The sequence below is a fragment of the Eumetopias jubatus genome, unplaced genomic scaffold (assembly GCF_037043125.1).
Source record: "Eumetopias jubatus isolate StellerSeaLion01/CBP00866 unplaced genomic scaffold, mEumJub1_p1.0 scaffold_1, whole genome shotgun sequence".
NCBI lineage: Eukaryota > Metazoa > Chordata > Mammalia > Carnivora > Otariidae > Eumetopias > Eumetopias jubatus.
The window spans coordinates 117,458,997-117,480,812 of record NW_028274807.1 but is presented as its reverse complement, the minus strand read 5'-3'; the positions used below and the strand labels follow the sequence as shown (position 1 = coordinate 117,480,812).

General features: G+C 37.7%; 1 protein-coding gene across 1 annotated transcript in view; it reads right to left on the bottom strand.

Moving 5' to 3' along the window:
- SLC9A9 (solute carrier family 9 member A9) overlaps positions 1-21,816 on the bottom strand; it is a 564,530-nt gene that overhangs the window by 195,818 nt on the left and 346,896 nt on the right. Inside the window, exon 12 of the mRNA XM_028099209.2 lies at positions 10,629-10,782. Coding sequence (XP_027955010.1) covers positions 10,629-10,782 — 154 coding nt within the window. The remainder of the gene's footprint in view (positions 1-10,628; positions 10,783-21,816) is intronic.

The window sequence follows — 21,816 nt, the reverse complement described above, 5'->3', positions numbered from 1 at the left end:
GATCTAGAAATTATAATATAAATACTTAACTTTCACAGTCTCCTTTGAACTAATATTTTATTACCTGAGGTGGAATGTAGAAAACTTACCACCTTACAGGTCCCTTTACCCACTCCCCTTTTTGAAAACGCCATAAGACAATGTTAAAATTTTTCTTACAACAATCATATATATTTGAAAGATATTAAGAGGAAAAGTATAGCCTATTCTATTAAACAGATATTTACCATTTTTTGTTGCTCTTCCTTCATTTCTGTTGTTTAAAGTTGCCCTCTAATATCATTTCCCTTCTACCCGAAGAAATTTCTTTGTTTTTTTTTTTTAAACTGTATTCTTACTTTTGTACAAGTTGGATAATTTCTAATAATCTGTCTTTAAGTTCACTGACTCATCTGTCATCCTTTATTTTGCTATTAATCCAATCCAGTGAACGTTTCATTTTGTTATTTCATTTTCAGTTCTAAAATTTCCATTTCTTTCTTTCTGGTAGCTTCTATTTCTCAGCTGACTTTTTCCCATTTTTCCATTTGTTTCCATTGTGTTTGCTCTTCCTGGAACATGGTTATAATAGCTGCTTTAAAGCCTTGATCTGCTCATTCCAAAATCTGTGTCGTCTTGGGGTTAGTATCTGTTGATTGTCTTTTCCCTTGTGAGATAGTAAGATTTTTCTGTTTTTCAAATGATGGCTAATTTTGGATTTATCCTGGAAATTTTAAATATTATGTTAAGTGACTCTGGATCTAGATATGTTAAGTGACATAGGATTATCCTATGGTGAATGTTGATATTGTCTTTTACCAGGCAATCAATCATATTAGTTCTAAGACACAAGTCTTACTAATCTTCTATTGCCTGTGCTTTCAATGCCAGGTGTTTCAAAGTCTTCGCAATGTGTTCAGATCTGTCCTGCATGTGTGCCATCCAGTGTCCTGTCTGGAATTTGGGTGAGTCTCTACCTTGTTGCTCATTTCTCAAAGCCTTTGGTGTGCTGTTTAGGGTCAGATACATGCATACACAACTTAGAGGTGAGCTCCAAAATTTATACACAACTTTATTGGATCATTTTCTTATTCTCTCTCCACTCTATAATCTCCTCCACAGGGCTTTCATTTCCCTACACTGTTACATGTTTCCCATAATTTTTCCATAATATTACACCTGCATCAGAACTCAAGCAGTGGGAGGATTAAGAGAGAGAAAAAAAATTCAATGGGAATTCTTCCCAAGGTCTTAGGACCTGAGTTCCCTGGTTGGATTTTAGGGGTCTGCCCAACTGTTGTTGCCATCACCACTGCTGCTGCATCAGGATTGCCTGGCTTTGGGATGAGACAGAATGGAATAAACAACAAAAACGTACCCAAGGGGTTTCCCCCATTCTTCTGACCCACAGGGGGCTCCTATCCTCTTCCTTGTGCCCCAAACAGAGAATTTCTTTTGCAGTTCTGACTTCCTTGTTGCATAATTCTGGTCTTTGAACTCCTTCTGAGTCCGGGTCAAGAGATTCCAGAGAGGAAAAACATAGGAAATTCACTGCCGGTTTGATAGTAGATACTCTGAATTTTGGTTTCCCTCCCCAATCTGTCTGCTACTGTTAACTTTTAAGAGCCCTTAGATAGCTTCTACATGTATTCTGTTCAGGGCTTCTAGTTACACTTAGTGAAAGAGACCTGGGGGCGTAGATACTATTAGTATCTACTAGTATCTGATCTAGTATCAAGATCAAGACTGATCTTGACCAGAACTGGAACCCCCTCCACAGACTTTTGAATAATAAGTTTTATCTATTGAATTTAAAATCACTTTTTTTTTCAGACTTCATCTATTATCTAAAGTAAAGATACACCTATTACTTAAAGTAAGGCACCTATATTGGATAATACTTCATGATAACAGGCTAATAAATTCTCTTCAATAGAGCAGAATGTTCATTGTTTGGTAAACTTAGTAAATGTGTGAAGCTTGTTGATATCGATGTTCTCAAGAGCATGTTGGGGAAGATAAATAAGAACATGCCTAGTGGAGGGTAGCTGGCAGTGTGAAGATAAAGGCTGTTATCTCTGGAGGTAGGAAGATTCTGTACAGAAAGAAAGCATATTAAAGAAGCCAGATGGCCCTGGAAGCAAATTTAGGAGGTTCTAGCTCATATACTTGGTATAAACCTAGGCTATTTTTAGATCAACAATAGGTTATGACTATTATCCAATATCTTTAATCGACTATGTCAAACTAGATTGATTTAAGCAATAAGTATCTGGAGTTGTGAAACATTTTTTAGAAGAACCTACAGAAACTAGAACATAATTTTACATGAGGGTTAAGGTAAGGAATATAAAGGAATATGAAGTCTACATTCAAATGAGTAAATTGGTTTTCCGTGTTTCATGACAGGAGGTATTTCTGAGGTCTGCGTATTGATACAAATTAATACAAAATATTCAAATTGGTACAAAATCAATGTAAAATAATAAAATTTATATAAATTGATGGAACACTACAAATTAAGTATCAGATAAGATTCTAAGCAAAGCTTATGCAAAGAAGAAAATAGAAGCATGCTCTAGAATCTTTCTGAGCTGTTAGATAATGGTAATGCTTTTTGTGAGTATTTTTCTTTAACAGGTTTATCATTTTGAATGCAGAAATAGGAGCTCCCTGTAATATTGATGAATCTAGTTACTAGTTACAATGAACTAAGGTCTCCAGGGACTAATTTTTTTTCTGCTTCCCATGTAAACCATGCTTTCATAAATACAATTAATAATATTTATATGTATGTATGTGTGTGTATACATATGCCACAAGCAGTAAAAAGAGTGGATAAGAAAAGGCTCATAGTTGGTCATTTGGGTATTGTTACAGAAACATTTGTTGAGCACGGCAGTAAGTGTGCCCTAAATTCTTCATACATGCAACATCCAATCCTTATAACAATCCCAAGAGGTAGGTATTATTATTCCACTTTTACAGTTAAGAAAATTGAGGGATAGAGAGGCTGAATTTATTGCTCAAGATCCCACAGCTCATAAGAGAAGGAGGCAAGGTTGGTACCCACACCGTCCAGCTCCAGATTATGTGTGCTGATTTACTATATTAATATACCAATGAAGCAAATTATGAAGCATGCATCAGACTTTGGTTACTAGAAAAGAAACCCAATGGAACACAGCTAGATATTGAGGGAACTTAATTATCAGAATTCCTCCATTATATTAAATTGACATTTCCTCACCTCAGTAATAATGTCTGTAAGCAGGCGTATTTAACTCTGCTATTGTTTAAAATTAAAAAATACTACAAAGGACAGTTCTCCCATTACATCTGTGTGTATTTCTATGATGGCTGTTATTAAAAACTTTGTAGTCAGTATGTATAAATGATAAAGAAAGCATTCTTGCATGGCATAAAATTTTTTAACTAAAATAATGATAGCGGTGGAGACATTGTGCTATCTAGGTCATTCACTCTGCAAAGGACACAGGTCAGTATATTAATTTTTTGTGTGATATGTGGAAGAGGCTGACAAAAGGCTGACTTGGGATCCTGAATAGGATTGGGAGATAGCTGTATGGGTGACAAATTCCTACAATTCCAAATTCCTATAACTGAGGAAGACAAGCTTCCTTACTTGGCTACTTTGGACCAGGGTTAGCCTTGTTTACCTTTAACTGTTCTAGGTCAAAGAGATAATCTGCACCAAAACATTTTTGTGCTGTATAAGCAAGTCAACCCAATCACTCATGACGATGAAGATTTCCTGTGTTTGTTTTTAACAGGCCTGTCTTGGTTATAAAAACACATCTCTTTTTCCCTAGAGGATTTGTTAATCAAAGTAGATTGCAGGCATCAGGAATAAGCTCATTTATTTAGGGCCACAGAAGAATAAACTAGTTGGGCATGCAGGTCATGGGCTCAGGCTGCCTGGGCTGGGGTCTGGCTCTGCAGCCCAATACCCCAACCCTGGGCCAGTTTGCCAGGCCTTGCACACCCTAGAAGGTAGTTTTTATTATCCCATTTTATAGATTAGACGCTGAGTCACAGGGAGGTTATGTGCCTTGTACTTTGTTATCTAGTATCTGGCACAGATTAAGTACTTCATAATGACCATTATTGTTTGAGATGTGAGAAGCCAAAATCTGGAAGCTATAGAAATCTTCTTGCTGAGGTCACTTTCTAATGCTGTCTGGAATGTAAGTTCTGTATTGCTCTGGTATGTAAGGCTTTCTGTACGGTGATTGAGATATTTTGAAGAGATAGGTCCAGCATTCCTATGTGGGAGAGCCCAGGAAAGGTTTGCACTATGGTATAGGCTCCATTCTCATGTGCTTGCTTAGCTCCATGTGGTGCCCTATCCTAAACCAAGGATGGGGCTACCAACCCAAATCAGTTACTACTGCCAGAGAGTTCTGCCCTGTTGGTCTTTGAGGTTTATTTGTAAGTACGTGTGATCATTTGGTGGATAATCCTGTTAACTGGCTTCTGTAGGGAAAAAAAACTGATATCCTTGATCTCTTGTTTCCTGGCTAACAGCAAAGCTAATCCTTAGAGACTGAGGGCTGTGTTTTCCTCACCACCAGTATTAATGTATTCCACAGAAGGGAGGAGATCCGGATTCTAATCAAGAAACCATTCTTTCTTTTACATGAAAACCTCCCAAATAATACTGCAGGAGTCTTTCCTTTTTCTCTAGAATTTTGAGAAATAAAGTTCTGTGATTTATTTGAAATGCTGCATTAAGAATATTTTGTTATTTTTTAAAACAAAATAGCTTCGGGACAAGAAATTTGAATGTGCTTAAGACAAGACTTAATGGAGAATTTGTTTTCTTTCTTTCTTTGTTTATTTATTTTTGTTTCAGTATGTATGTATGTATGTATGCATGTATGTATGTATTTATATTGAGAGCAGGGGGAGGGGCAGAGGGAGAGGGAGAGAAAGAATCCTAAGCAGGCTCCACACCCAGCATGGAGCCTGATGCAGGGCTCAATCCCCTGACCCTAAGATCATGGCCTGAGCCAAAATCAAGAGTTAGATGCTTAACTGAGCCACCAAGGCACCCTCAAGTTTTTATTTAAGTTATAATTAGTTAACATATAGTGTAATATTGGTTTCAGGAGTAGAATTTAGTGTTTCATCACTCATATCCAGTGCTCATCACAAGTGCCCTCCTTAATACCTATCACCCATTTAGCCCTTTCCCTGCCTACCTCCCCTCCATCAACACTCATTTGTTCTCTATAGTTAAGAGTCTCTTATGGTGTGCCTCCCTCTCTTTTTTCCCCCTTCCCCTATGTTCATCTGTTGTGTTTCTTAAATTTCACATATAAGTGAAATCATCTGGTATTTGTCTTTCTCTGACTCATTTGTTTTGCTTAGCATAATACATTTGAGCTCATCCATGTCATTGCAAATGGGAAGATTTCATTCTTTTTGATGGCTGGGTAATATTCCATTACAGATATATGATATATATATCAGTAGATGGGCATTTGGGCTCTTTCCGTAATTTGGCTATTGTTGATAGTGCTGCTATAAACATTGGGATGCAGCTGTATTTGAATTAGTATTTTTGTATCCTTCGGGTAAATATCTAGTAGTGTAATTGCTGGGTCATAGGGTAGTTCTATTTTTAACTTTTTGAGGAACCTCGATACTGTTTTCTAGAGTGGCTTCACCAGTTTACATTCCCACCGACAGTGTTAAGAGGGTTCCCCTTTCTCTGCATCCTTGCCAACATCTGTTGTTTCCTATATTCTTAATTTTAGCTATTCTGACTGGTGTGAGGTGATATCTCAGCATAGTTTTGATTTACATTTCCCTGATGATGAGTGATGTTGAGCATTTTTTCACATGTCTGTTAGCCATTTGCATGTCTTCTTTGGAGAAATGTCTGTTTATTGTCTTCTGCCCATTTCTTAACTGGATTATTTGTTTTTTTTGGGTGTGGACTTTGATAAGTTCTTTATAGATTTTGGATACTGGCTCTTTATCTGATATGTCATTTGTGAATATCTTCTTCCATTCCTTAGGTTGCCTTTTAGTTTTGTTGACTGTCTCTTTTGCTGTGCAGAAGCTTTTTATCTTGATAAAGTCCCAATAGTCCATTTTTGCTTTTGTTTCCCTTGCCTCTGGACACATGTCTAGTAAGAAGTTGCTACAGCTGATGTCAAAGAGGTTGCTGCCTGTGTTCTCCTCTAGGATTTTGATGGTGTCCTCTCTTACATTTAGGTCTTTCATCAATTTTGAGTTTATTTTGGGGTATGTTGTCAGAAAGTAGTCCAGTTTCATTCCTTTGCATATTGCTGTCCAATTTTCCCCAAACCATTTATTGAACAGACTTTTTTTCTGTTAGATAGTCTTTCCTGCTTTGTCAAAGATTAGTTGACCATATAGTTGTGCGTCCATTTCTGGGGTTTTTATTCTGTTCCATTGATCTATGTGTCTGTTTTTGTGCCAGTACCATGCTGTCTTAATGACTACAGCTTTATAATATAGCTTGCAGTGCAGAATTGTGATGCCTCCAGCTTTGCTTTTCTTTTTCATGATTAATTTGGCTATTTGGGGTCTTTTCTGGTTCCATACAAATTTTAGAATTGTTTGTTTTAGCTCTGTGAAAAATGCTGGTGGTATTTTGATAGGGATTGCATTAAATGTATGGATTGCTTTGGATTATGTAAAGATCATTCTGAATTTCCCTAAGTACAGGATCATTGCTGTTTTAAAGTCATTTCCATCAAAGTGCAATTCATATTAATACTATCAATTGTTACCTTATCTAAAACATTTTATCTGCATCCTACTATGGTAGTTTGAGGCTAAATGGAAAATTTTATGGGGGTAAAAACTAACTCAAGTAATACTAATAATTTAAAACAAAAGATGTAAAATTAAAAGAATTCAAGAAAGGAGGGCAATGTAAAGTGTACAAATAAATTATATACCAAGTGAGGATGTTTGTGTTTATTCATTATCACATTTTCATTCCTGCTTCTTGCGCTCTTCTATTCATGTCATTTTATTAAAGCTCCAATTAACTTATATTCTGGTATTTTATAGAAAGAGTCTGACATGAAAGTTGGTTAATGAGGCGTTGCTCTGTAAACAAGCAAAGCCTTGATAAATACAGTCTAAATAAAGGACAACTATCATTTAAAAGCTATGATGGAACTGAAGATTTCTTTGACAACACTATAAACCATGATAGGGAAGTAGAGCATATGATGATGGTATCACTAATACATGGTTGAACCAAATTTATGTCATGTTTGTGTGTGCATTTGTACACACATTAACTTATGTTCCTATTCTTTTTTTAAAATTTCTTTTTCTTGGGGCTCCTGGGTGGCTCAGTTGTTAAGAATCTGCCTTCAGCTCAGGTCATGATCCCAGGGTCCTGGGATCGAGCCCCACATCGGGCTCTCTGCTCCACGGGAAGCCTGCTTCTCCCTCTCCCACTCCCCCTGCTTGTGTTCCCTCTCTTGTTGTCTCTCCCTCTCTATCAAATAAATAAATAAAATCTTAAAAAAAATAAAAAATAAAATTTCTTTTTCTTTTTTTTTGTGGGGGAGGGGCATAGGGAGAGGGAGAGAGACAATCCCAAGCAGGCTACACACCCAAAGTGGAGACTAATGAGGGGCTCAATCTCACAACCCTGAGATCATGACCTGAGCTGAAATCAAGAGCTGGACACCTAACCAACTGAGCCACCCAGGATCCCCTGTTCCTATTCTTTTATGTTTATTCTATTATGTTCTATTTCCCTCCCATTAATCAATGCATTGTGACTCTTCCTTCTCAAGTTAGCCCCTGCCTCCTTCCAGTATAGATGTAAAGAGTAAATTGAGGGCTTAGATGTGCCTGGACCTGGGCAACTCCCAGCAAATCTGGCAGTATTTATTATTAGCCCCATCTTCACCTGGGGTTAGGAAGTCTCACCCAGTGGTTATCAAGATGTGGCCTTGGAACCAGAAGTGTTAGCATTGCCTGGAATGTGGTAGAAATGCAAATTCTTAGGCCCTGACCCAGATCTATTAGATCAGAAACACTGGGGCAGGGGCCCAGCACTCTGGGGATTAATGAGCCCTCCAGGTGATTCCGATGCTCACTCAAGTTTGAGAACTACTGGTCTCACCTTGGTCTTTACTGTCTGCCTGAGTTGACTTCCTGGGTACTTACATATCTATGAATTTCAGTTTTCCTTCTCTGATTTTCTCATGACTGGGTCTCTGATCTCTCTGACTGGATTCCTACCAATTCCAGATTTCACACTCTAGTTTGCAGCTGAGATTTCCACCTTGCCTATTATACTGGAGCCCTGTGAGCCCCTTTCCCTAAATATATCATAGCCCTGCTTTTAATGCTTTCCCCTCCTGGCTGGCCACAAAGTCTGGCCTTGAATCAGTTGGGCCATTTGGAGCTAATTTTCACTGGGGCATCTCCATGACCTGACAACCCCCAGCAGGCCATAATAATGCTTGCCTAAGCTGACCTCCAGACCCTTTACCTGTGGATGCTATAGTTGACATCACTATCCTTCCTTATTGGGCCCTGTTGTATAACCTAGATAATCATTCTAACCTGCCTAAAGTCCCATCATTATACTCCGCTCTCCTTGCTATTCTGGATATCAAGAGACTGCATAAGCTATGACATCTATTTGAAATCAATGGATACCTTTGGAAAACACTATAGGAGAATTAGGTAAACACTTTGGGGTAAAACATGTTATTGATTTGGGGGGGTGACCTCTTCAGGGTAAAGAAAGACAACAGTAGAAAATAAGTTACATTTGAATCACTCTAGGAAATTGCTGATATCAGTACTTCATGTTCTGAATATTCTAATTTACCTGATGGGGTGGTTAATACCTTTATCTTGTAGGGATTAGTATCCTCTAACTTTTGTTTTCTAAGCCCTAATATTTCCATGCATGGATCCACCTACTGAAATTTATTTTCCAGAAACCTGAACACACCACTATCTTGCTAACAGTTCACAGGGGACCCAGTGCTGTAGAGTTTAATGCAATATGTATGCTCATCCACAGGAACCTACGGGTAGCTACTACTGAAGGAAATTGCAGGTCACATTTATATGCCTAGAAAATAATTCAACAAGCATTTCAAAACACTCTCCATTCACCTTTGGTCAAAGCCCTTTAATGTGTTTATCAATAGTCACAGTACTTCAAGATGTTCTTTATTTCCTTGAATTTGGTTTAATGCATGGTTACTTGGCCTAGTTTAAGCATAAGCTCTCTTTTATTAAAGCTTTGAGTCCTGTTTCTGTTTCCTCTTTGTCAAATAGATAGAAAATTATCAGTAAGTGCTTAACAAAAAGCAATTTACATTGTGGTTATATTCATTTAATGTTTCATGTAGCAATTATTTATTTAATCCTACTGTGTCCTAGGCACTGTGTTGGTACTGGAATAAGAATCCTTGTCTTAATCTTCTTGGAAGTCATTTTCCAGTCAGATGGATCTTTTCTTGTTAGATGTGATGGGCATGGAATTGCCTTACAGAGATTGGGTGGAGACCAGGGAAGGATCGCAAGATCATTAAGATGTATGGCATTGAGAAATAAAATGTGATTTACCTAAAGTACTGTTACATTCGGGGATATGAAAATGAGAACCCAGGTCAAAGATATACTTAAATAAAGACAACAACATTTTAAAATAGATTTGCCTTTAATGCTCTCCGCTCCTGGCTGGTCGCCAAGTCTGTCTTTGAATCAACTGGGCCATTTGGAGCCAATTCCCACCGAGGCATCTCCATGACCTGACAAGGCCATAATAATGTTGGACCTCCAGACCCTTCACCTGTGGATGCTATGGTTGTCATCTCTGTCCTTCCTTATTGGGCCCTGTTGTATAACCTAGATAATCATTCTAACCTGCCTAAAGCCCCATCATTATACTCCACTCTCCTTGCTATTCTGGATATCAAGAGACTGCATAAGCTATGACATCTATTTAAAATCAATGAATGCCACTAGCCACTATCTATATACTTTAGGTTTATAGTGATCCTCTTTCAGGTACTTCTTGGAGTTTCCCCTGACTGAAGCTTCATTGCCTTTTCCTTTGAGAAATTGTCTAAACTGTGTCTATAGGAGCCCTCTGGCTAAACATGGTTCACTAATCAAATATATTTAAGTACTTTCTGTCTCCCTAATTCTATCCTAAGTGCTATAAGGAATTAAAAACAAAACAAATTTACTTTCTCCTTGGTATTACAGCTTTTTTTGTATAAATCCTGTTGAACTGTGAATATCTTTAGGACAGGACCTATGTGTTTCTCATTTTTGTATACTCCAGAACATATTACATTGTATTCAATAAACACTGTTGAATGGAAGAATTCATAGATAAATAAATTCATGTCTAGAGACAGACTATAAACAGACATCACCCCGAGATTTCTAGGACTCTTGGAAAAGTCAGTTCAGTTGGTGATAGGTCTAGAAGAGGCCAGAATGTTTTATCTTGTGAATGAAGGTCAACTTCACCCCAGGGAAAGTTAATGTTATAGGCCTGCCATTGTACTCTGGACCAAATCAGCAACACCAGAAATGAAATAGTGCAGCCATGCCTTGTAATGATATCCTTTGTTAAACATGCCACCCACCTGATCTGAAGCCAAGTCAGCATGGGGGTTGTTCCTCCTCCAAACACCCAGACTGTGAAGAACACAAGGAGCAGTGTGGTGGTAAACATCATTTGTTTGGGCTGAGATTCTGTGTCCCGAATAGCCAGGGCAAATGCTATTGCTCCTCGTAAACCTTACAGGAAAAACCGAGAGAGAATAAGAGAAAATGAACATCTGCATGAATCTCATTCTCATTTTCCTGTATTCATCTTTACAATTTACTAAAAAACACAATTACTTTTTTAAAATTAAACTTTTTGAGATAACTGTAGATTCACATGCTGTTGTGAGAAATAACATACTTCTTGTTTGCCCTTCCCCACTTTCCCCCCAGTGATAACATCTTGCAAAACCAGTATAATATCACAGCCAGGATTTTGATATTGATGCAGTCAAGATAGAGTACATTCCCGGGGCGCCTGGGTGGCTCAGTTGGTTAAGCGACTGCCTTCGGCTCAGGTCATGATCCTGGAGTCCCGGGATCGAGTCCCGCATCGGGCTCCCTGCTCAGCGGGGAGTCTGCTTCTCCCTCTGACCCTCTTCCCTCTCGTGCTCTCTATCTCTCATTCTCTCTCTCTCAAATAAATAAATAAAAAAAAAGATAGAGTACATTCCCATCACCACCAAAGTCCCTCATGTTGCCCTTTTATGACCACATCTACTTCCTTCTCACACACTTCCCTCCTTAATTTCTGGCAACCAGTAATCAATTCACCATTTCTTTAACTGCCAGTTCAAGAATCAAATGGAATCATGCAGTATGTAGTTTTTTGGAATTGGCCATTTTCACTCAAAATAATTCCCTGGATATTCATGCAGGTTGCTGAATGTATCAATAGTTTATCCCTTTTTATTGTTGAGTAGTATTCCACTATATGTTCCACCGTTTGTTTAACCATCTATCTGTTGAAGGGACATCTGGGTTTCCAGTTTTATGGCTATTACAAAAAAGGCTGCTGTGAATGTCCGTAAACATAAGTTTTCATTTCTCTGTGGTAAATGCCCAGAAGTGTAATCACTGATTGCATATTTTTAATAGAAATTACCAAACTGCCAGAATGGCTAGACACCATTTATATTCCCATCAGAAATATAGAAGTCATTCATTTTCTCTGCATCCTCACCAGCATTTAATGTCACTATTTTTATTTTCACCATTCTGATAGTTGTGTGGTAATAGCTTATTGTGGTTTTAATTTGCATGTTTCTTTCTTTTTTTAATTTACTTACTGTTTAAGTAGGCTCCACAACCAGTGTGGAGCCCTTAATTTTCATTTTTCTAATAAATAATGATGTTGAACATTTTTTAATGGGCTTATTTGTTATCTTTTTAAGAATTTTGTTACAGTTTTTATTTTTTAATTTTTTATTAACATATAATGTATTTGTTTCCGTTGGACATTCATTCCTGCTTTGTTGAAGATTAGTTGACCATAATGTTGAGGGTCCATTTCTGGGCTCTCGATTCTGTTCCATTGATCTATGCGTCTGTTTTTGTGCCAGTACCATACTGTCTTGATGATGACAGCTTTGTAATAGAGCTGGAAGTCCGGAATTGTGATGCCACCAGCTTTGCTTTTCTTTTTCAACATTCCTCTGGCTATTTGGGGTCTTTTCTGGTTCCATACAAATTTTAGGATTATTTGTTCCATTTCTTTGAAAAAAGTGGATGGTATTTTCATAGGGATTGCATTGAACATATAGATTGCTCTAGGTAGCATAGACATTTTCACAATATTTGTTCTTCCAATCCATGAGCATGGAACGTTTTTCCATTTCTTAGTGTCTTCCTCAATTTCTTTCATGAGTATTTTATAGTTTTCAGAGTACAGATCCTTTTCCTCTTTGGTTAGATTTATTCCTAGGTGTCTTATGGTTTTGGGTGCAATTGTAAATGGGATCGACTCCTTAATTTCTCTTTCTTCTGTCTTGTTGTTGGTGTATAGGAATGCCACTGATTTCGGTGCATTGATTTTATATCCTGCCACTTTACTGAATTCCTGTATGAGTTCTAGCAGTTTTGGGGTGGAGTCTTTTGGGTTTTCTACATAATGTATCATATCATCTGCAAAGAGTGAGAGTTTGACTTCTTCTTTGCCGATTTGGATGCCTTTGATTTCTTTTAGTTGTCTGATTGCTGAGGCTAGGAATTCTAGTATTATGTTGAATAGCAGTGGTGAAAGTGGACATCCTTGCTGTGTTCCTGACCTTAGGGTTCGGAAAGCTTTCAGTTTTTCCCCACTGAGAATGATATTCGCTGTGGGTTTTTCACAGATGGCTTTTATGATATTGAGGTATGTACCCTCTATGCCTACACCATGAAGAGTTTAATCAAGAAAGGATGCTGTATTTTGTCAAATGCGTTTTCTGCATCTACTGAGAGGATCATATGGTTCTTGTTCTTTCTTTTATTAATGTATTGTATCACACTGATTGATTTGCAGATGTTGAACCAATCTTGCAGCCCAGGAATAAATCCCACTTGGTCGTGGTGAATAATCCTTTTAATGTACTGTTGGATCCTATTGGCTAGTATTTTGGTGAGAATTTTTGCATCCATGTTCATCAGGGATATTGGTCTGTAATTCTTTTTGATGGGGTCTGTTTCTGGTTTTGGGATCAAGGTAATGCTGGCCTCATAAAACGAGTTTGGAAGTTTTCCTTCCATTTCTATATTTTGGAACAGTTTCAGAAGAATAGGTATTAATTCTTCTTGAAATGTTTGGTAGAATTCCCCTGGGAAGCCATCTGGCCCTGGGCTCATTTGTTGGGAGATTTTTGATTACTGCTTGAATTTCCTTAGTGGTTATGGGTCTGTTCAGGTTTTCTATTTCTTTCTGGCTCAGTTTTGGTAGTTCATACGTCTCTAGGAATGCATCCATCTCTTCCAGGTTATCTAATTTGCTGGCATAGAGTTGCTCATAATATGTTCTTATAATTGTTTGTATTTCTTTGGTGATGGTTGTGATCTCTCCTCTTTCATACATGATTTTATTGATTTGGGTCCTTTCTCTTTTCTTTTTGATCACTCTGGCCAGGGGTTTATCAGTCTTACTAATTCTTTCAAAGAACCAGCTCCTAGTTTCATTGATCTTTTCTACTGTTCCTTTGGTTTCTATTTCATTGATTTCTGCTCTGATCTTTATTATTTCTCTTCTCCTGCTGGGTTTAGGCTTTCTTTGCCATTTTTTCTCCAGCTCCTTTAGGTGTAGGGTTAGGTTTTATATTTGAGACCTTTCTTGTTTCTTGAGAAAGTCTTGGATTGCTATATACTTTCCTCTTAGGACTGACTTTGCTGCATCCCAAAGATTTTGAATAGTTGTGTTTTCATTTTCATTTGTTTCCATGAATTTTTTTAAATTCTTCTTTAATTTCCTGGTTGATCCATTCATTCTTTAGTAGGATGCTCTTTAGCCTCCATGTATTTGAGTTCTTTCCAACTTTCCTCTTGTGGTTGAGTTCTAGTTTCAAAGCATTGTGGTCTGAAAATATGCGGGGAATGATCCCAATCCTTATTAGTTGAAAACTGATTTGTGACCCAGGTTGTGATCTATTCTGGAGAATGTTCCATGTGCACTAGAGAAGAATGTGTATTCTGTTGCTTTGGGATGGAATGCTCTGAATATATCTATGAAGTCCATCTGGTCCACTGTGTCATTTAAAGCCTTTATTTCCTTGTTGTTCTTTTGCTTAGATGATCTGTCCATTTTAGTGAGGGGGGGTGTTAAAGTCCCCTAGTATTATTGTATTATTGTTGATGTGTTTCTTGATTTTGTTATTAATTGGCTTATATAATTGGCTGCTCCCATGTTAGGGGCATAGATATTTACAACTGTTAGATCTTCTTGTTGGATAGACCCCTTAAGTATGATGTAGTGTCCTTCCACATCACTTATTATAGTCTTTGGTTTAAAATCTAATTTGTTTGATATAAGGATTGCCACCCCAGCTTTCTTTTGATGTCCATTAGCATGGTAAATGGAATAGTTTTCCACCCCTTCACTTTCAATCTGGAGGTGCCTTTAAGTCTAAGATGTGTCTCTTGCAGACAGCATAATGATGGGTCTTGTTTTTTTTTATCCAATCTGATACCCTGTGTCTTTTGATTGGAGCATTTACCCATTTACATTCGGGGTAACTATTGAAAGATATGAATTTAGTGCCATTGTATTGCCTGTAAGGTGACTGTTACTGTATATTGTCTCTGTTCCTTTCTGGTCTATGTTACTTTTAGGTTCTCTCTTTGCTTTTAATAATTCCTGTAGGGCTGTTTTCATGTTTGCAAATTCTTTTAGTTTTTGTTTGTCCTGGAAGCTATTTATCTCTCCTTCTATTTTCAGTGACAGCTTAGCTGGATATAGTATTCTTGGCTGCATATTTTTCTCACTTAGTGCTCTGAATATATCATGCCAGCCCTTTCTGGCCTGCCAGGTGTCTGTGGAGAGGTCCGCTGCCAATCTAATGTTTCTACCATTGTAGGTTACTGACCTCTTGTCCTGAGCTGCTTTCAGGATTTTCCCTTTGTCTCTGAGACTCGTAAGTTTTACTATTAGATGTCAGGGTGTTGACCTATTATTATTGATTTTGAGGGGGGTTCTCTGTGCCTCCTGGATTTTGATGCCTGTTTCCTTCCTCAAATTAGGGAAGTTCTCTGCTATAATTTGCTCCAATATACCTTCTGCCCCCCTCTCTCTTTCTTCTTCTTCTGGGATCCCAATTATTCTAATGTTGTTTCATCTTATGGTGTCATTTATCTCTCAAATTCTGCCCTCGTGATCCTGTAGTTGTTTATGTCTCTTTTTCTCAGCTCCTTTATTCTCCATCATTTGGTCTTCTATATCACTAATTCTCTCTTCTGCCTCATTTATCCTAGCAGTTAGAGCCTTCATTTTTGATTGCACCTCATTAATAGCCTTTTTGATTTCGACTTGGTTAGATTTTAGTTCTTTTATTTCTCCAGAAAGGGATTCTCTAGTATCTTCTATGCTCTTTTTGAGCCCAGCTAGTATCTTTATAATCATCATTCTGAACTCTAGTTCCCACATCTTACTAATGTCTGTATTGATTAGGTCCCTGGCCGTCGGTACTGCCTCTTGTACTTTTTTTCTGAGGTGATTTTTTCTGTCTTGTCATTTTGTCCAGAGGAGAATAGATGAATGAGAGAACAAAATGCTAAAAGGGTAACAACGACCCCAGAAAAATACACACTAAACTAATTAGAAGAGACCCCAAACCGGGGGGAAAAGAAAGAGAAAAAAAAAAAAAGAATATGATCAGGTTGGTGAATATAACAGAGCCACACACTAGATTTTGGGTGTATTTTGGTCTGTTAGAAGAAATTCCCTCCTAAACTTTTAAGGAAAAACTTGTATCTATATCTATCTATCTATCTATCTAACTATCTATCTATCTATCTATACACACACACAAATAAGGGTAAATATGATGGAGGGATGGAATATGACTGTAAAGATGAAAATTAAAAAAGATTTTTAAAAAGGAATTGATAAGAAGTTGATTGGAAAAAGAATGAAAAAAATTAAAAGAAAGAGAGAATGTGAATCAGGTGGGAGACTAGGACAACATTATACATTAGATTTAGGATATATATTTTGGTCTGTTAGAAGAAACTGTATCGCAGAATTTTAAAGAAAGTAAAACTTATATATATACTCAAAAAATAAGGTTAAATACAAGGAAGAGATAGAATATGACTGTAAAAATGAAAATTAAAAAAGATTTTAAAAAAGGAATTGATAAGATGTTGGTTGAAAAATGAAAGAAGAAAAATTCAACTAAAAAATAGAAAAAGAAAAAAATAAAGAAAATTTAAAAAATTAACTCTGAAAGACTAAAGAATCATGGGGAAAAAAAGCCATGAATTCTATGCACTGTATTCCCGTTGTGCTGGAGTTCTGCTGTTCTCATTGATTGGTAAACTTGGTCTTGGCTTGCTGGCTGTTCTTGCTGATCTTCTGGGGGAGGGGTCCGTTGCCACGGTTCCCAAATGTCTTTGCCAGAGATGGGATTGCCCCACCCTTGCTGGGGCTGAGCAATCTGCTCCTGTTTGCTCTCAGGAGCTTTTGTTCCCTGCAAGCTTTCCGTATAGCTTTGGAGGATGAGAGTGAAAATGGCGGCCTCCCAATCTCTGCTCCAGAGGAGCCGAGACCTGGGGGTCCCACTCTTCAGTGCGCCCCCAGAGAAAAGCAATCACTCCCATCTCCCTGGCCTCTGGCCTCACTCCATGCTCACCCGGCCTGTGACCAAGCATTTCTATCCCTGGCACACAACCCCGTGTGGAGTCTCCAAACCCAGCAGATCTCTGCGGTGTGCTCCCACGCCGCTCCTCCTGGGAGAGGAAGGGGAGTCTCCCCAGATCTGCTGCTTGTTGGGTCCCTGCTGGAAGAACAGTGGCCCGACTGTGCTGTAGATCACAGTTTATGGCAACCCTGAGCTGAGAGCCCACTCCTCGGCTCCGTCTCTGCAGCTGGCTTCCCTGATCCGATACTTGGGAGCTCTACCGCACTCAGGCACCCCCCGTCTTCCTGTGACCCCGAGTGCCCTGAGACCACACTGTCCCAGCGAGGGTTCCACCCCCTGCTTAGCCACGGGAGCGACGTCCCTCAGCGGAGCCGACTTCTAAAATTTCCAATTTTGTGCTCCGTGGTTCTATCACTTGATGGTAGCGGCTGACGGAGGCTCCCCCCCACCCCCTCCATCTATCTTCCTGAATATCGCCTCGGATTCACTTCTCCGCACATCCTACCTTCCAGAAAGTGGTCGCTTTTCTGTTCAGAGAGTGGCTGCTCTTCTTTTCTTCGATCTCCTGTTGAGTTTGTAGGTGTTCTGAATGGTTTGATAATTATCTAGCTGAATTCCTGGGACCAGACGAAATTTAGGTCTCCTACTCCTCCGCCGTCTTGCTCCTCTTATTTGTCCTCTTATTTGTTATCTTTATCTTCTTGGGGGAAATGGTTTCTCATGTCTTTATCTCATTTTCTCTTTTTTTAAATCTTTTTTTTAAATCTCCTTTTCTTTTTTTTTTTAAAGATTTTATTTATTTATTTGACAGAGGGAGATACAGTGAGAGAGGGAACACAAGCAGGGGGAGTGGGAGAGGGAGAAGCAGGCTTTCCTCTGAGCAGGGAGCCCAATGTGGGGCTCAATCCCAGGACCCAGGGATCATGACCTGAGCTGAAGGCAGATGCTTAATGACTGAGCCACCTAGGCACCCCTAAATCTCATTTTCTAATTGAGTTATTGGATTTTTGGATGTTAAGTTTTGAGAGTTCTTTATACATTCTAGATAATATCCTTTGTTGGATATATGGTTTGCAAATCTGTCCTCCCATTTCATAGCTTTTTATTGATGAAGTCTAATCTGTTGATTTTTCCTTTTATGAATCATGTTTGGAGTCAAGTCTAAGAATTCTTCGCTTAGCTCTAGTTCCCAAAGATTTCCCCCTATCTTTTTAAAATTTGTTTCTAAAAGTTGTGTAACTTTACATTTTACATTTAAGTCCCTGATCATTGGAATTAATTTTTGTATAAGATGTGAAGTTTAGGTTGAAATTCCCTTTTTTTTTTTTTTTTGCCTATGGATATCTAATGTTTTCATTGAATTGCCTTTGCAACTTTGTCAAAAATCAGTTGGGTATATGTGTGTGGATCTATTCCTGGGTTCTCTATTCTATTTCATTTATCTCTGTGTCTGTCCCTCATCTAATAGCACTGTGTCTCGATTACCGTAGATATATAGTAGGCTTTAATATTGGATAGAATGATTCTTATATTTTGTTTTCAGAATTATTTTAACTATTCTAGGTCTTTTGCCTTTCCATAAAATTTTAGAATAATATTGTGTATATCTACAAAAATTTTTTTCTGGGCACAATTACTTTTAAAAAATCAAATGTGTCAGACAACAAGGAAAACCAAGCTTAGGGACCATTGAAATTAATAAATAATTAAATAACATTTAAGAATTACTCTAGCCTGAGTGCATACTGTAATAAATTCTATAATCTAAGCTACCTATTAAACCTGATTTTTTTCTTGTTTTTTTCTTCTTTAATAACAGTATGCTAAGTGAATTTTTCTGAATCTACATTAAATGCATTTGCAAGAAGAGGTATGTTAAAATTTCAAATCAAAGTGTGATGACACAAATAGAAACAGAGATGAAGACTTTAACGAAGAATAAATAAAAGCACAAATAGTAAAGTAATAAAGTTAAAATGGAAGATCTCTCTTGGGTAACACAAGACTTAAAAGACACTTATGGGCCCTGTTATATCAGATAACAGGGCAAATAACCATTTATAATGACAGCAAGAATAAGTCAAAGAGGTAGGGATTTGGTTGTTTTTATAAGATGGTTTGAACCACGTACATTTCAATTGTCCACTTTTTATAATATATACTGTATCTAAATTTCCAAATCTTTATTCATACATTAAAAGAATTTTAGAAATTGGACGCAGGGTAGGATGAAGAAAACTATAGCCTGGTTTTTATCCCTGGGTTCCCAACTTAGATATAATGTTCCTTTCTTATCTCCACGCCACCAATATACAAGAAACAAGTGGCGTAACACAAGATCCAGAGGATTAGGCTAGAGAGACCTAACATATTTTGCCTGAAACAAGGAAACCTCACTAAGAGAGAGGAACATGCACTCTGATTATAAAATACCTCGAAGGAACAAAATGTAATGGGGAAGGAAATTATTCTAAATTTCCATGTAGACAAGGAAATGGCCTGAAGATAAGGTAGATATTAATATAAAAAATTCTTATACATCAGAAATTCTGAACACTTGAGATGACTGTACTCAAGAAGCAAAGTTCCCCATCATAGGTGTTCATGAATTCAGGCCCAGCTGGGAACAAAAGAGTGGGGATATTAATAACCCTTAATACTGGGGAATATTTTCATAATGTTCTCTCCCGGAAATACAAATCGTGTCATTAGGGAACAGAAACTAAAAGAAAGTCTTGCAACAGAATTCTGTATCAGAGGAGAGAATTTAGAGGGCAAGGTAAAGCTCCTAGCAGGGTTTAATCACAGTACAGGGTTGGAGATAGAAGGTGATCTTTTCATTTTCTCTTTTCTTCAAGCTTGCATTGTTAGAAATGTTCATAAAGGTGAGTATTAGAAGTATTAAGTGATGACACTTTAAGTATTTCATATTTTATTGAATATGTGTGTGTATTTTTACTTGGAGTTTCTGTGAGAAAGAAGAGCGTAGAGATTGGAATAAAAGAAAAAGTTATTATATCATGCTTATTGTAAACTCTTTCATGTTAGATATCAAGGACAAGAAAGTATACAATCATTTATTTTCCTAAATATGTTTAATAATATATTATTATTATGTTAAACTAGCATAACTATGCTTTTAAATCTCAATTATCTATACATGAGCAGTTCTTGGTTTAAAACTATACTCAAAAGATAGCTGTTATTCTGACTTTTGTTAAATATATATCCCATATATAAAACTTTATATTTGTAGGTGATTCAATGTAAAATCTTTGAAGAAAAAAGAAGGAAAAGTTTAGCCACTGACTTTTAGTTATGGCAGGTTGAGAAATATGCTGAAAGGGCCAAACGCCAAAATGTTGACAAGAGGATGTCTTTGTAATGATGATCATCTGAAAAACCACAGATATAGGATGCTTTTAGAGAAGGGATTGTTTGTCTGTAGCTCTGGTCACATGTGGCACATATGGCGTACACCACTTGTGTGATAGCCTGGCACCATGGGAAGCATAGAACTGAGACAGTTGAGGTTGCTAAGTGGACAAAGTGAAGCTATTTTAGAGCTCCAGATAAGAACTCATCCTTTATGATTTCAAAGTTATTTATCACACATTTGGAGCCTAGACAATTGTCAATCAATGGTCATTCATTGCTTCATTCAATATCTAAACATGTGTCTTAGTCTACCATAACAAAATACCATATGGGCTGCCATATTGAAATACCATAGACTGGGTAGCTGCAACAACAGAAATTTATTTTTCACAGTTCTGGAGGCTGGCATGCCCAAGATCAGAGTGCCAGCATGGTTGGGTTCTGATGAGAGCTCTTTTCCTGACTTTTAGAAGGCTACTTTCTTGTGCAAAAGCATGCTCCATATGGTGTCTCTTCTTATAAGGGCAGTAATGTCATCGTAGGGGACCCACCCTCATAATGATGTGGGAAACAAAGGCAAAAGAAAAACTAAATTTCCTTACTACTTATAGCCCACCGACAAGTCCTTGAAACAGGAAGAGTGACATTCCTCTAGGAACTCAGCTGCCTCTATGTTAACACTTTGCTGAGGGCAAAAGGCAATCTTAGACTGACCCCCCAGGATACTGTAAGTCTACTTTAACATATAAAAATTCCTTTGGAAACTTCCTTTATCTCTACCCCGCAAGATATATGTTGGTAATCATCCCCTAAGAATATGACCGACCGGTATATATCTGAAGGGTCTCATGACTCAGGCTTTATTAGACAGAATTAAATGACTTTTTCCTAACAATAGCTAGCCCCCTCAAGGTCCTGGAAACCTTGCTTCCAAAATTCCTTAGAGACTTACGCTATCCCTAATACCCTCCCAATTTGAAAGTATATAATGGGCCACTCCACATGACCTCCGTGCAGCTCTTTCTGCCCATTGGTCCCGTCCGTCCCTGTGCTTTAATAAAACCAACTTTTGCACCAAAGACGTCTCAAGAATTCTTTCTTGGCCATCGGCCCTGAACTCCAACATCTTTCCTACATCAATAACATCATCAAAAACTAATTATCTCCTCCAAAACCCCATCTCCAAATACCATCATGTTGGGGTTAGGACTTCAACAAATGAATTTGAAGGGGCACAATTCAGTCCATCTGCTTTGTGGAGATTCTATGCTCACCTATCCTAACTATTTAACATGGATTTAGGAAACAGTTGGCTTTTTGATTGAAATAAATTACTTCAGCTACTAGCAAAATACTAGAAATGAAAAATTAATATGGATGTAGGAGTTTCTTTTAGCAAGACACTATTTCCAAAGAATATCTACTTTGCTTGGAAACTCAGAAAGTCTAGAACTCATTGTCAAAGCTTGTGTTTTGTTTTGTCTTATGGGTACATTGACCCTTTGAATTTGCCTTTCTTTTTTCTTTT